The sequence below is a fragment of the Salvia miltiorrhiza genome, chromosome 4, assembly GCF_028751815.1.
Source record: "Salvia miltiorrhiza cultivar Shanhuang (shh) chromosome 4, IMPLAD_Smil_shh, whole genome shotgun sequence".
In the NCBI taxonomy this organism is placed as follows: domain Eukaryota; kingdom Viridiplantae; phylum Streptophyta; class Magnoliopsida; order Lamiales; family Lamiaceae; genus Salvia; species Salvia miltiorrhiza.
Window position 1 is genome coordinate 50728486 of NC_080390.1, and position 16919 is coordinate 50745404.

The following is a 16919-nucleotide window of genomic DNA, read 5'->3' on the forward strand; positions in this document are numbered from 1 at the left end:
CCTAAACTATAAATCTATCTACTTCAACGGTGAAGACTCATGGCAGAGATAATAGATGTTATTTTTATGTCTTGCGTGTATCATGTAATTGGATTACTATTAACGATCGTTATTTTAGGATCTGTTGATGAAATATATATCACTTCCTCTGTCTATGAAAACTATGACAATTTAGTTTGACTGCATGTTTTAATGCAATATTTGGTGAATTCTATGTAGTGGAGAAATATTCTCATTATTGTATGAAATGAGTAGTTAAGGTTGAATCAAGTGTGGGTCATATGTGATTTTTTTGTAAATAATAAATACTATAAAGGAAAATGCTATATTTTGATGGACGTCAAAATTAATGAAAGTATCGTAATTTTGATGGACTGGGAGAGTATATTCTTTGGGCGAAGGTTTTATATATGAATGGTATAACTCTATGTTGAGAGAGATGGAAGATGAATTTCCGTTGGAAGAAACAACTAACAAGAATGGAATGGACTTTTTATTTATTTGTTTTTTTAGAATAATTTAATGGGTAGGCTAGAACTTTTCTTACCTATAAAAGATTAAAAGCTATATAAATTGCCGATGAGACCATGCTCTAGTAGCAAAGCTGAGGCACCCAAAAACTCTTCTTTGTGAGAGGCCTTGGGTTCAATCTTGGTGGCGATGTTTTCCCACCCGAATGGATCCAAGAATCTCGAATGAATTTCCATGTATACTTGTTATTTTAATTTGAATATTTTTAAAGTACAATCTTTATAAATATATTTGCGCCACGACAATGAAGCGCATCTCAGTAGTATCTATGTTTTCCCACCCGAATGGGTCCAAGAATTTCGAATGAACTCCATGTATACTTGTTATTTTAATTTGAATATTTTTAAAATACAATCTTTATAAATATATTTGCGCTACGACAATGAAGCGCATCTCAGTTAGTAAGATACTACGAGGGTTCGAGTCACCATAGGGGTAATAATTTTGTATTTTCTATTTGGCAACAATAAAGAATTATTATTGATCCTTTTTTATATCTATATAAATACGTGCGCCACAACACTAAATTTGGGTAAGAACGTGTCCCTGCATATTTTATTTGGCACTGGAATACTATCCGCCCAAATATTTTTATTTTTGGACATATATAAATGGGCCACACGAATTTGTAATTTGAACATGGGTCTAGGCCTTGATAGGCCAGTTATACAACTTACCCAACTAAAAGGATTAGTGGTATTTAGTTAGATCATTTTACGGTACTTTAAAGGGTGTATTGGTTTGGGATTCTGTTGAATTTTTTTGGACTTTAAAAAATTCATTGATTTTCGTGGGATTAGGAAATCCATAGACTTTATCCAGAGTTTTGCTGACTTTTTTTTTTTTTTTTTGATTTTCATAAATTTTCATCGACTTGATAAGAATTAGGAAGGCAGCAACCCAACGCCGGCTGTAGCCCTGCTACCGCTGAAAAATGCTCATAAACGTGAAAGGAGGTCTAAATGGATCATGCACGCAGTCTAGAGAAAAATATGAGAGAGGAAAGAAAAGATGTCTGAAATCAATCATACATCACTTTCATCTGCTCTATTTATGTATGCTTTTCTTTTGTTCCTTTCCAAACTTATTAAATTAAATATAAAAGTCAATTATGTAGAGGATAATTAGCAGAAATTAGAAGTTTAAAATCTAATTCCTCTTGATATTAATTCCTGTTTTTCTTAAGTTAAGACAAATAGAGATTTAGAACTATGTAAAAATTTAGTAGCCTACGGCTTACCCTCCACTTATGGCTTTCATGTCCATTATGTTTCTGATGGTTGACCAATCGATATCCATTCCAACTAAATACGACTTGTTCACAATATATTTTCAGTGCTCGCTATCAGCAATTAACTTATCTCTGTTGTTCATCAATTCAATTAGGAAGAGGATAATAGAGAAGCTGTGGATTTTTTTCATCTGCTCTCTTTAATATTATGATGTCAACATGTTGCCTCTTAGTACATGAATAAAAAGTGTATGTCCCATACCTTTGTACATATTTTAAAAGAATCCACAAAAATCTCGTGTGATGGAGTGAGATTTCTTTCTTTGTATTTTTGAAGGAGAATCAATCAAAATTCATAGAGTTTTAAAATCCACAGACTTTTGGATACCTAAAGATTTTTTAAGACTTTTTAAAATCCATATTGAATACCTCTAGATTTTTAAAGACTTTTAAAAGTTTGAATTGAATACCCCCAAACTTTCAAAGTCCAAAAAAATCTTACAGACTCTATAACCAATACACCCCCCCTAAGTCTATAACTCTAATCCTAAATTACAAGCCGAATAAAAAAAACGTTTATAACTTATAAGTACTTGCAGATTTCTCATAACCCATCCTTCTCAGCCTCATCTTTCTTTTTTTACACTTTTCAAATACATAATCTACTTATTTCTCTAACAAAAGTGTTGTAAAAGCCCAAGTGATTTCGTCATTTAGCATTATAATTTTTTTATAAATTAATAATTAAATAATTAAATTTAAAAATCGTGGAATGGTAAACTCGAATTCAAAACCTTTAACCTAAAACATTAATCATTCTATCACTACACCAATATACATTATAGTTAATCGTAATCAATGTTTCAATTAATTTAAATATATAAACAAGTTAGGTATACTTTTCGCTAAATTAGTACGCACTCCCGTGCGATGCACGGGACATAACACATTTTATAATTAAAAAAATTAAATACATACATATATAAACATCAATCTATTATTAAATCTAATTAAGAAAAGATAAACAAATAAGTTTACATAAATAAATAAATAAATAAATAATTCTTACACACACATCACTAAAAATACAATAAATTTAAATCGTATCAAAAATTTTGGTTTTTAAGATATATAAATCGAATTCTATTTGTTGGAACATGTTAACATGACCGTTACGGATATCTAACTAATTATTCATCTAGACATTTATATTAAAATCAATACAAATTCTTTTTTTAAAAAAAAAACTTTATTCTTTAAACTAAAGAGTTCTAAAAAGAATCAATATAATCAAATTTTATTCTTTAAACTAAAAAGAATCAATATAATCTTTTTCTCCTTATTTGCCTTAAAGGCTATTATTATTAAAAAAGTGTGCAAAAAAATATACAAAGGTTGATATCCAACAACAGTATAGAAAATTAAATAAATTTAATATAAAAAGGAAAGCAAAGAGAGAGAGAAAAAAAAGTTGTATGTTAAATTAAGGAGAAATAAGAGATAAAAAAAAAGATTACTTTAAGCGCAGATTGTGTTATGGGAAAGTAGTGCAACTTTCCAAGATTCTTATTCCTGACTTTTCAGAGGTATTCTTTTCCGTATTCCCAGGATTCTTATTTACATATATATTCAATATTATTTGTAGTATTATTTTATTAAATGCAAATTATTATTATTATTATTATTATTATTATTATTATTATTATTATTATTATTATTATTATTATTATTATTTAATTGATTATTTCATTCATGAATTATTTTAAGAAATCATAATCCCAATTCATCCACATAATCATTTTCCTGAGAATCACAATTTCAATTCACATTACTTTCCAGACAAACAAACATGACCTAAATTTTTGAGAGGAAAGAGAAAAAAATTCATTAAAATTTATTTTGCCATAACTTATTCATTCCAAATTCATTTTTGGTAATTTTTATATCAAATTAATATCATCTTTGACAATTTAAAAAAAATCAAAAACACAAGAAATACTAAGAGAAGGGAGAGAAAAATTGGCGAAAAAATATCACCTTTAGAATTGTCATTTTATATATTACTATATAAATATAGATAATTGTTGTCATATTTTTTCTATAAGGAAAAGAAAATAAAATTGACAAAAAATGAAAATAAAGATATTAAGTAAACACAAATATAAAAATAAATATAAAACTAAAATCAAAAGACAAAAGATAATTAATTAGAGAGAGAAAAATAATAAGTTTGATATTTCTAACTTTTATAATATTTTTTATTTAACTCTATATCAAACATAATGTTTATTAAATTAAAATTATTTTCATGATCTTTAATTTAATATGTATATTCAATCTTTTATTATTATCAAAATATATAAATATTAAAAAAAGAAGTAGAAAAGAAAATAACAAAAAAATAAATAGAAAAAGGGTAATTCTTTTTAGAATGAAAAGCGGTATATTGTGGGGTGTGGCGTGTGGGGTTGGGGAGAGAAATTACAAAAGTGCAGTTTATTTCGGTTGCATTGTGTTAGCCGAAAAATAGGAATCATGAAGTGAAAAAAAAAATGATTTTTTAAAATTTGGCGGCAAAAAATAGTCGTTAAACTGTTCTTTTATATAATATATAGATATATAGATGGTGTAATTGTAGATCTATATACAACGTTAAATCGCTCATTAAATGGTGCAATTGTAAATCTATATATGATCTTAAACTGGTCATGCGATGTTTATTGCTTTTTGGAACTATATATACAGGTTAGAACTGAAGTTTGTATGAATGAGAAAATACGTATTTATATCTACTAGAAGAATAATGAACCCAATAATAACAAATATTTCTCTCCTGCGTGCGATGATGTTTTCCTATACATTTGAATGGCAGTGAGGTCTTATCTTTGTGTGGGTTACATAATTGACTATATTCGAATAACTCTTTTAATTTCAAAAAAATAATTCTAAACATTAGGAGGTGATTGGTACGATGGAATGGATGTGGGAATCGAATGGTGATTCTTACCTTCATTCCATTCCCTTGTTTGGTATGTTCTTTTTGTAGGAATCACCATTCTACATCTATGGGAATGGTCATTCCTTTCATCTACCATGGTATTAGCCATTCCATTCCATTACATTCTTAAATCATCTAAATTTACGTTTTGACATGTATATTTGTATAAAACATGCATCATCATCATTATTATTATTATTTAAAATATAAAAAATATTTTTTCAATAAAAAATATATACTTCCTCCGTCCACGAAAGAACTTCCTATCTTTCCTTTTTGGGACGTCATTAAAAGAACTTCCTACCTATTTTTGGGAAATGTCTATCCTAGGCCGAAGTGTAGAAGGCACTGCCCTTCAGATTTGAACACGTCATTTTGTAATAGAACCGGTCCTTTTAACTTTTAACAACTCAGACCGGTTTGGTTTGCTTTTTAATACCACTTTGTTTGAAATATCCTGTTTTGACTCTATGTCAACAGGTACCTATGAAAGCTAGTATTTTTTTTATTGTTTCTTTTATGTTCCAAGGCACTAAACGTGGGTTTACACGTAATGTAAACCGTTAAATATATTTATTTTATTATTTTGTTTTGCATTGGCATTTTAATCTTGTCCAGCACTCTTATGTAATTTTTTTTTTTTCGTGATGATCATATGTTGCGACCATCTTGGTTTTCATGCTGCATTTTTGTTGTAAAGAGTTGTTCTTGAAGAATTGAAGGTATTTTTTAACGTTTATACTATTTTTTCTATTTATTGCTTTAGATGTAGTTTTGTTTATTTTTTCTAGTTCATAATACTTGCTGGGTTTTAATTAATAATTTAATTTTTAATTTTCCAATTTACTTTTACAATATATTTTAAAATTGTGTATTTATACTATTTTAAGTTTATGTTAAAAAAAAATTTTATACATTAGGAAATCTTTAGTTATTTTTTTAACTATGCATAATTAAGCACATGTAAATATGATTGTGTAATAACAATATAAATAATTGAAATGCATATATATACATATATATTCATTTTATTTATTTTTAATTTATATGTGTATGTTTTCAGTTTGTAGGTTGAATAAAATTCAATTTATAAATAATTAATATATATATATATATGTGTGTGTGTGTGTATATATATAGTTTGGAATTGTAAATAATGTAATAAAATTAATCCCTACGTCCACCAAAAATAGTCTTAAAGGTGGACAGCACGAATTTTAATAAAAATAATTTTTGTATTGTGAGCTAAGAAAGATGCCCATTTAAAAAGTACTCCCTCCGTCCCGCCGAACTTGAAGCGTTTCTTTTGGGTACTGGAATTAAGAAGTTGTAGATTAGTATTTAAGTTTGTAGTATAAAAATGATAAAGTAGGAGATAGAAGGTAATAAAGTGATAAAGTAGGAGAGATAATGTAATAAAATGATAAAGTAGGAGAGAGAAGATAGTAAATGGTGCAATTAGTTTTGTAAATTAGTGCTTTAAATTGCCTAATTTTTATCAAAAACGGAAATGACTCAAGCTCGGTGGGACGGAGGGAGTAGTATTTATAATGATAATTAATTATATTTTGTGTGGAGAATAGGGCCCACCATGCGATAGATAGTTTCCAAATATAGAAAGTGACTAAGTTTTGTGTACGTCTCAAAATAGCAAAAATTGACTATTTTTTGTGGACGGAGGGAGTATATAATATGTAGCTACTGTTCGATTTTATATTCGCTCATTCGAAACCATTCTAAATTAACTGGAAATAAAAAAATTGAATTTTAATTATATTAATAAAATTAATTGTCATGCCCTAAGATACTAAATGTGTATTTTTGTTATATAGAAAAATAAATTAATATATTCTCAAATTGAAATAAGATTAGAGAAAAATTATTTGGAATTATCAAATTGAAGTATAATTAGTGAGAAATCGATTGGAGGTTATGAAATTGTAGCATGATTAGTTAAAATCGATGGAAGATTCCCAAATTGAAGTATGATTAGGGGAAAATGAATTGGGGATTCTCAAATTCAAGTATAATTAGTGAAAAATCGATTGAGAACTTTCAAATTCAAGTATGATTAGTGGATAATCGATTCGAAATTCTCAAATTCAAGAATGATTAGTGAAAAATCGACTGCGAATTTTCAAATTCAAGTATGATTAGTGAAAATATCAATTGGAGATTTTCAAATTCAAGTATGATTAGTGGGGAAAACAATTGAAGATTCTCAAATTCAAGTATGAATAGTGAGAAACCAATCGATTTGAGAATTCGCAATCGATTTTTCACTAATCATTCTTGAATTTGAGAATTCCGAATCGATTCTCCACTAATCATACTTGAATTTGAGAATCCCCAATCGATTTTCCACTAATTATACTTGAATTTGAGAATCCTCAATTCATTTTCCACTAATCATACTTGAATTTGACAATCCCCAATTCATTTTCCACTAATCATACTTGAATTTGATAATCCCCAATTAATTTTTCACTAATCATACTTGAGTTTGATAATCTCCAAATGATTTTTCACTAATCATACTTAAATTTTAGAATCATCAATCGATTTTCCACTAATTATACTTGGATTTGAGAATCCTCAATCGATTTCCCACTAATCATACTTGAATTTGAGAATCCCCAATCGATTTTTCACTAATCATACTTAAATTTGAGAATCCCCAATCGATTTTCCACTAATTATACTTGAATTTGAGAATCCCCAATTGATATTTCACTAATCATACTTGAATTTGAGAATCCTCAATTGATTTTTCACTAATCATTCTTAAATTTGAGAATTCCTAATCGATTATCCACTAATCATACTTGAATTTGAGAATCTCCAATTGATTTCTCACTAATCATACTTGAATTTGAGAATCCCCGGTCGATTTTGCACTAATCATACTTGAATTTGAGAATCTCCAATTGATTTCTCACTAATCATAATTGAATTTGAGAATCCTCAATCGATTTCCCACTAATCATACTTGAATTTGAGAATCCCCGATCGATTTTCCACTAATCATACTTGAGTTTGAGAATCCTCAATCGATTTCCCACTAATCATACTTGGATTTGAGAATCCCCAATCGATTTTCCACTAATCATACTTGAATTTGATAATCCCCAATTGATTTTCCACAATCAATTCTCCACTAATCATACTTGAATTTGAGAATCCTCAATCGATTTCCCACTAATCATACTTAGATTTGAGAATCCCTAATCGATTTTCCTCTAATCATACTTGGATTTGAGAATCCCAAATCGATTTTCCATTAATCATACTTGAATTTGAGAATCCCTAATTGATTTCCCACTATTCATACTTGAATTTGAGAATCCTCAATTGTTTTCCCCACTAATCATACTTGAATTTGGGCATGACAATCGATTTGAGAATCCTCAATCGATTTCCCACTAATCATACTTGAATTTGAGAATCCACAATTAGTTGATTTCCCACTATTCATACTTGAATTTGAGAATCCCCAATCGATTTCCCACTAATCATACTTGGATTTGAGAATCCCCAATCGATTTCCCACTAATCATACTTGAATTTGAGAATCCCTAATTGATTTCCCACTATTCATACTTGAATTTGAGAATCCTCAATTGTTTTCCCCACTAATCATACTTGAATTTGAAAATCTCCAATTGATATTTTCACTAATCATACTTGAATTTGAAAATTCGCAGTCGATTTTTCACTAATCATTCTTGAATTTGAGAATTCCGAATCGATTCTCCACTAATCATACTTGAATTTGAAAGTTCTCAATCGATTTTTCACTAATTATACTTGAATTTGAGAATCCCCAATTCATTTTCCCGTAATCATACTTGATTTTGGGAATCCTCCATCGATTTTAACTAATCATGCTACAATTTCATAACCTCCAATCGATTTCTCACTAATTATACTTCAATTTGATAATTCCAAATAATTTTTCTCTAATCTTATTTCAATTTGAGAATATATTAATTTATTTTTCTATATAACAAAAATCATTTAGTATCTTAGGGCATGACAATTAATTTTATTAATATAATTAAAATTCATTTTTTTTATTTCCAGTTAATTTAGAATGGTTTCGAATGAGCGAATATAAAATCGAACAGTAGCTACATATTATATACTCCCTCCGTCCACAAAAAATAGTCAATTTTTGCTATTTTGAGACGTACACAAAACTTAGTCACTTTCTATATTTGGAAACTATCTATCGCATGGTGGGCCATATTCTCCACACAAAATATAATTAATTATCATTATAAATACTACTCCCTCCGTCCCACCGAGCTTGAGTCATTTCCGTTTTTGACAAAAATTAGGCAATTTAAAGCACTAATTTACAAAACTAATTGCACCATTTACTATCTTCTCTCTCCTACTTTATGATTTTATTACATTATCTCTCCTACTTTATCACTTTATTACCTTCTATCTCTTACTTTATCACTTTTATACTACATACTTAGGGCCTGTTTGATATGGGTTTATAGGTAGGATAAATTAAATTAATACAGATTAGTGTGATGTTTGATATCATGTGCAGTTAATATGGTCAACTCCTACTTAATCATACTTCTCCATGCTATTTTGTGGGATTAACCCATACTAATAATCCGCCCACCCCCCTCGGATAAATTTAATACTGAGAAGTTGGAGAAAAATTCTGCTACCCTTCCTCACGCATATCGATGCAAATGCCCAAGTAATGGTGGACACACATGATATTTTTAAAATTATGTGAGGATAGTTTTGGTTTTAGATAATATAATCCAACATAATCCTATGGATATCAAACATAATATAGGATTAAGTAGCTATGATATCAAACACCCATGAAATAATATAAATCCACACTAATCCACACTAATTTCTCAAGATAATTTTAATCCTAATCAATCCTAAACTGTAAATCAAACGACCCCTTAAAACACTAATCTACAACTTCTTAATTCCAGTACCCAAAAGAAACGCTTCAAGTTCGGTGGGACGGAGGGAGTACTTTTTAAATGGGCATCTTTCTTAACTCACAATACAAAAATTATTTTTATTAAAATTCGTGCCGTCCACCTTTAAGACTATTTTTGGTGGACGTAGGGATTAATTTTATTACATTATTTATAATTCCAAACTATACACACACACACACACACACACACACATATATATATATATATATTAATTATTTATAAATTGAATTTTATTCAACCTACAAACTGAAAACATACACATATAAATTAAAAATAAATAAAATGAATATATATGTATATATATGCATTTCAATTATTTATATTGTTATTACACAATCATATTTACATGTGCTTAATTATGCATAGTTAAAAAAATAACTAAAGATTTCCTAATGTATAAAAATTGTTTTTAACATAAACTTAAAATAGTATAAATACACAATTTTAAAATATATTGTAAAAGTAAATTGGAAAATTAAAAATTAAATTATTAATTAAAACCCAGCAAGTATTATGAACTAGAAAAAATAAACAAAACCACATCTAAAGCAATAAATAGAAAAAATAGTATAAACGTTAAAAAATACCTTCAATTCTTCAAGAACAACTCTTTACAACAAAAATGCAGCATGAAAACCAAGATGGTCGCAACATATGATCATCACGAAAAAAAAAAATTATATAAGAGTGCTGGACAAGATTAAAATGCCAATGCAAAACAAAATAATAAAATAAATATATTTAACGGTTTACATTACGTGTAAACCCACGTTTAGTGCCTTGGAACATAAAAGAAACAATAAAAAAAAAAATACTAGCTTTCATAGGTACCTGTTGACATAGAGTCAAAACAGGATATTTCAAACAAAGTGGTATTAAAAAGCAAACCAAACCGGTCTGAGTTGTTAAAAGTTAAAAGAACCGGTTCTATTACAAAATGACGTGTTCAAATCTGAACGGCAGTGCCTTCTACACTTCAGCCTAGGATAGACATTTCCCTATTTTTGGACTATACCCACCACTTATAATCCTCATACTTTTCACTTTTCACAACTCTCAATATTAATTAGTATAACACTTTTTCACCACTCCCAATACACTCAACTACCTTTTATTCACTCTCAATACACTCAATAATATTTTTTCTTAAAACCCGTGCCACTCCCTCCTAGGAAGTTCTTTCATGGACGGAGGGAGTATTTTTTAAAATAAAATATTATTATCAACTTTAAATGAGCAATAGTCTAATATATGGAGTATATTACATCCACAAAATTACCATTTTAATTTAAATTTTTGCCAATGTTCTTCATGAAATACATCAATAAACTATTATCTACTCAATTATATTTATAATTTTTATACTTTTAGAGTGATGTAAAAAGTAATTTAATAAAATAAAATAATTTCATTTAATTCCTAAACTTAATTTTTAGCTACCAATCATATGAATTGATTTTTTTTTAGAATTATCATAGAAATTAAATTAAACAAAAAATGATAATTCTATTCATTTGAGTATTTCTTGTGCATATCAAGCATATGAATCACATAAAATTTATCATTCATTTCCCACACTCATTCCATTTCTACTTCATTTCATTCCACCCTTATTCCATTCCATCATGCCAATCAGCTCCTAGGATTTACATAAGAATACACAAGCCCCAAAAGGCCAAAACTATGCAAGATATTATTAAGCGCTAAGCAATAGAAGCTGACGTGACTCAATAAGTTAAAAACTATTTCAACTGATGTAAGTGCCTATGTCACCTATTTCGATTCAACTCGCGCCCATTAATTATTTTGTCATGATTATAGTTACAAAATACTTTCTGTAGTGGGAAAAATAATTTATAGTCGACCGGCCTTAACTGACTTAACATAAGAAAATAAAATATTTAAAAATAAAAATTATACACTTTTATGAGAAGAAGAAAAAATTATTCACTTTTAGTAAAGTATGCACATTTTCATCGAAGCTAACAGCCTAACATTATGTGTTTTCGTATTGTTGAAAACATTTGTAATATCATCTAAAAAAAATAAAGGAATAATTATATGAAGTAGGATATTATTATAGGCGAAGGAGTTAGCAGGAAGCGCGTACTATCTATCGAAAAGGAGAAGAGAGAAGAAGTGGAGTCTCCATTTTTGTGGGAGAGAAAACCACAGATTTTCAAGGATGCACGGTCACGGATATGGTAGTGAAAGAAGTCCTCTTCTTGGCAGACAAGTAAGTTTCGGATTTTAACGGATTTTAACGGATTTTTTTTTTTTTCTGTTCATCAATGAGGTTTTTTTTTTCTTTTGAAGATTAATACAAACGTGTTCTTTGTTTTTGTTTCAGTTCGTGTAATTTTTTATAGTCGCGATGCTCCTTTTGCATGATTTGAATGCTTATGAAATGTTCCAATTCCTTTTTTATTTTCACTGGTTCAGGAATATGTCGTTTTCTGATTTCAGTTCTGGTGTATGGCAGTTTTGAGCTGTTAGAGTACTTACAATATTGTTAGAAGTGATAGGTAATTCTGGATTTCACATAGGTGGTGGGGGGGGGGGGGAAATAATTGCAATTTTTTCAGAAGAATTGCTTTAAGTTGGCGGGGTGGGGGGATTTTGTAAAGTGAAACTTCCGTGTTACAAGGCCTGGTGAATGAGTTAACTTGTTATGGTTGATTCTCTACGGGGGCGTTTACTTTTGAGGATTAACCTTGATATATAAAAAATAGTAAGACTAATCACTTGTTTACTAGAACTTTGGGATATCCCAAACTATCATTTGAGCTAATTTTGCTTGATTCATATCCCATTGAAAGGGTGAGATTGAAGATATCCTGATAATGAGGATAAAAATACTCAATCATGCATCTTATCAATCATGAAAAGTAAACGCTTCCTAATGGTTTTTTGAAGGGTGGTGTGTGTGAATTGTAGTTCTTTCTTAATGTTTGAGCTTGATTAGGGCGGAGGAAGAAGGAATGGTGCTGAAGAAAATGGTCAGCTGACTGACCTTGAGCACGGAGATGCTGTGCCGGTGATGTGGAATTCAACTCAACTGTTCTCTTTGATAATGTGCCTTGTATTGAACTGTTTTCTGTTAGGTGCTAACTTTCTTCTTGTGAGTACAGGCGGCAAATGTGGGATTTGGTAGAGTGATATCACTTGTAAGTTTGTGTCATTTTGTAGCTCTTCGATTAGTCAAAGTTGTTGGTTTGCTACTTGCTTCTTGTGTAGGTGTTTTACATGAACTTTTTTTGTCAGGCAAAACCCGAAGCAGGCAGTTTGGTTATTGCCACAGTTGCTCTGTTGATTGCTTCAACTTCTAGTATATTGGTGGTAATGTGCTGAAGCCAGGCCTGAGAACAATGCTACATTGACTCCTCTTCCCTGTGTTGAGGATATCTTTTAATCGTATTTTCATTTTAATGTGAATCTGGCAGCCAAAGTTTGGAGGGAAGATAATTGACATTGTCTCAGGAGACATTCAAACTCCCGAACAGAAATCTGAAGCTTTAAGTGCTGTCTACAGTACAATATTTGCAATATTTCTGATTGTTGTGATTGGGTATGTTTATTTTACTACACTATTAGAGATGGGTTTCTACCTTCTGGTATGCGTTGATATTTTCATCATTTCATCATGAGATATATGATGGAATTATTTTATATATATTCTCTACATAAAGAATCTAAAGCCATTTTAATTTATCTTCAGAGTGAGGCTTAGTTGTTCAAGTTGACTGTTCATGTTCAATCTTTTAACTTGATCATACATTCTTCCATTCAGTTCGATTTGCACAACAATTCGAGCATGGTTGTTTTCATCTGCCAGTGAGAGGGTTGTTGCTCGGATAAGAAAGAATTTGTTCAGTCATCTTGTTAGCCAGGTAATCACCCTTCAACCCTGGTTTATTCAAATCCAGTGTTAAATCAGAGAAATCACTTGACTTTCTTCAAATTATTTACACTTTCGTAGGAGATAGCATTCTTTGATGTTACTCGGACAGGGGAGCTCTTAAGTAGGCTGTCTGAAGATACACAGATTATAAAAAATGCTGCAACTACAAATCTGTCTGAGGCTTTGAGGAATCTTTCAACTGCATTTATTGGTCTTGGATTCATGTTTGCAACTTCATGGAAGTTGACATGTAAAGTTTCAATCATCATATTGATTTTTTCCTCTCTACAATTTCTTTTAATAAGTATGCTTTCCTGCAATCTTTTCAGTGTTGGCTTTGGTTGTTGTTCCGGTCATATCGGTAGCGGTGCGTCAGTTTGGTCGCTATGTTCGGGAACTTTCTCACAAGACTCAAGCTGCTGCTGCAGTGGCTTCTTCTATTGCTGAGGTATCATTTAAAATAATTTCCCTATTAATTCTCTGCAATCAATTGTTCCATTCTCCTGAAATGGGTATAGGATCACAGAGGCAGATGGATTAGCAAAAATTGGAAATATCTGCTTTTATAATATTCATCTGCTGTGCATGTAGATAATAGGTTATTACTCATTGTTACGATAGATATTATATCTTCAACAGATGGTCATCTAAGCGTACTATCTCCTTATGGTCTTTAAGTTATATGTCTTCCAACACAAGGATAAGTACGTATAACTTTTGCTGCTTTCTTCACAATATGTTTTCCATGTAGGAAACATTTGGTGCCGTGCGCACAGTAAGATCTTTTGCACAGGAAAAATATGAGATCTCACGCTATTCTGAGAAGGTTGAAGAGACGCTAAAGCTTGGACTCAAACAAGCTGTGAGTTCTGTAATGTCATATTTGTGTGTGAACATGTGCTCATGTTGCTGAAGTCTGATCTTCTAATGTCTTGTAACTTATGTTTCTCTCCTGCAGAAAGTTGTTGGTTTCTTCTTTGGAGGTCTTAGTGCCGCTTCAACATTATCAGTCATTGTAGTAGTTATCTATGGTGCTACCCTGACCATCAGAGGCACAATGACTCCAGGATCTCTTACATCTTTCATTCTTTATAGTTTAACTGGTAATACATTGATTAAATAGATGCTTTATCAAATCCTGTACATGCTTCAACCTCGGTGAATCACCCGGCTTTGAAGAGGGAAATATGCATTTCTTGATTCGCTGTACCATTTACAGTCGGATCATCAGTATCTGGACTATCTAGCTTATACACAGCAGTCATGAAAGCTGCTGGAGCTAGTAGGAGGGTCTTCCAACTTTTAGATCGTGTCTCGTCCATGCCAAAATCAGGAAATAAGTGCCCATTGGGGTTAGTTTCTGAACTGATGCTTATTCTGTTGCTAGTTTATTTACTTAATACTGCAAGAACATCACAAGTGCCCTAACTCTGGACATATTAACGTTCTGTCCTTCATCCAGGAAATATAGTTGTCTGATATCTTCTTTACAAAAAAAATGTTATTCATAAACTCAGTTCTACCAGCCAACGTTGCATACTGCACCATGAAACTACTATTCACTGATCTGAAATTCTGGTTGTGTGGTTTACTGTCATGTTATGTGATCATCTCTTCAGTCTATCTTGGGAAATTGCTTCATTGTAATAACCCTTCAAGATAAGTTTTCCCCAGAGACACTCCCATGAATTCATATGTCATTGTTGAGCACAACTGAATCATTATTGAGCAACAGAGGAATCACTTAAGTTTTCAACCTAGAATGAGATATCGTTAACTGAATTGAGGACTTATAGAGCCGTAATCTTTTTTATGACAGAGATCAAGATGCAGAGGTAGAGCTGGATGATGTTTGGTTTGCTTATCCATCTCGCCCTAATAATATGGTCCTTAAGGTGCTGATATATCTTGACTTCTGTGTTTAGAGCACTCTAATCATTGCAAAGCTCATAGTAAGTGCTTTACATTTTTGTCATCTTAGGGAATAACGTTAAAATTACCCACCGGTTCAAAGGTTGCTCTGGTAGGTCCAAGTGGTGGTGGAAAGGTAACACTTCTTGGCTTTCAAGTTTCAGTTCAAAGTTGTTGCTTATTCATGTTCATGCCATGCCATACAAAATGTGGGTAGATACAATGGTTTTGAAGAGAGAAATACTGGAATGTCAATGTAATAATAACTTATAACTAGCTTAACCTGGAGCACCTTGTTTCCATTTTCCTCTGCTGCAGACCACCATAGCAAACATGATTGAGAGATTCTACGACCCGTCAAAAGGAACGATTATGGTGAATGGGGTTCCTTTGATTGAAATATCTCATGAGCATCTGCACAGAAAGGTATTTTGTTAATAGGAGTATATTAAAGTGAATTTATTGAAATTTTCTAGCTTACATTTTAACATATTTGCTCCGTGTTAGCAAATTTCATATAGTTCTACACCCAGTATAATTTTTAATTCTCCAAAACACAGATCAGCATTGTGAGTCAGGAACCTGTTCTTTTCAACTGCTCAATTGAGGAGAATATTGCCTATGGATTCGACGGGAAAGCAAGCAGTGCTGACATAGAAAACGCTGCTGTAAGTTTCAAACTCTTCATTGCCACCAACATCCAGCACATACATTAAGCGTGTTTCTCCTTTCTCCAATAACATGCAGAAAATGGCGAATGCTCATGAATTCATTTCCAAGTTTGGTGAGAAGTACCAAACGTTCGTCGGAGAGCGCGGAGTGAGGCTTTCTGGCGGTCAGAAACAAAGAATAGCTATTGCCAGAGCTCTGCTGATGAATCCAAGAATCCTTCTTCTAGACGAGGCAACCAGCGCCCTGGATGCTGAGAGCGAGTACCTAGTTCAGGTGAGCTCTCCTTGACGCTTCAAACACATTATGAGATCTCACTCTTCATCTTCTCACAGCATGTTATGATGCTGTAGGATGCCATGGATTCTCTGATGAAGGGCAGGACAGTGCTGGTCATAGCTCATAGGCTTTCGACTGTCAAGACTGCTGACACTGTAGCAGTCGTTTCTGACGGTCAGATTGTAGAAAGGGGCACTCACGACGATCTGCTGAGTAGAGACGGAATCTACACTGCCTTGGTTAGGAGACAGTTACAAGGACCTGTACCTCAAATCTAGTTACATTGTAAGTTTTTTAGCCATTTTCACTGCTATGCAAATTAGCAAATAAATTTTTGCATTCTTCTCTACTAAAGTTGAGAAATTATCTGATACAAAATATCTTTGAATCAAAGATTAGCATCTAAAACAA

At 31.2% G+C, this 16919-nt stretch overlaps 1 protein-coding gene across 1 annotated transcript; it reads left to right on the forward strand.

Moving 5' to 3' along the window:
* Positions 1-11634: 11634 nt before the first annotated feature.
* Positions 11635-16919, forward strand: LOC131020286 (ABC transporter B family member 25). Its single transcript, XM_057949007.1, has 17 exons — positions 11635-11984; positions 12714-12785; positions 12880-12915; positions 13013-13087; positions 13192-13316; positions 13539-13638; positions 13728-13899; positions 13979-14097; positions 14401-14511; positions 14608-14752; positions 14869-15001; positions 15469-15544; positions 15631-15696; positions 15879-15986; positions 16121-16228; positions 16308-16505; positions 16583-16919. The coding sequence occupies exons 1-17, from the start codon at positions 11934-11936 to the stop codon at positions 16784-16786; spliced, it is 1899 nt and encodes a 632-aa protein (XP_057804990.1). The 5' UTR covers positions 11635-11933; the 3' UTR covers positions 16787-16919.

Excerpts from the sequence above, each read along its gene's own strand:
- LOC131020286 (XM_057949007.1), top strand. The coding sequence starts at position 11,934 with ATGCACGGTCACGGATATGGTAGTGAAAGAAGTCCTCTTCTTGGCAGA. Across the intron at positions 11,985-12,713 it reads GTCCTCTTCTTGGCAGACAA|GGCGGAGGAAGAAGGAATGG; the intron begins GTAAGTTTCGGA and ends GAGCTTGATTAG. Across the intron at positions 13,088-13,191 it reads CAACTTCTAGTATATTGGTG|CCAAAGTTTGGAGGGAAGAT; the intron begins GTAATGTGCTGA and ends TGAATCTGGCAG.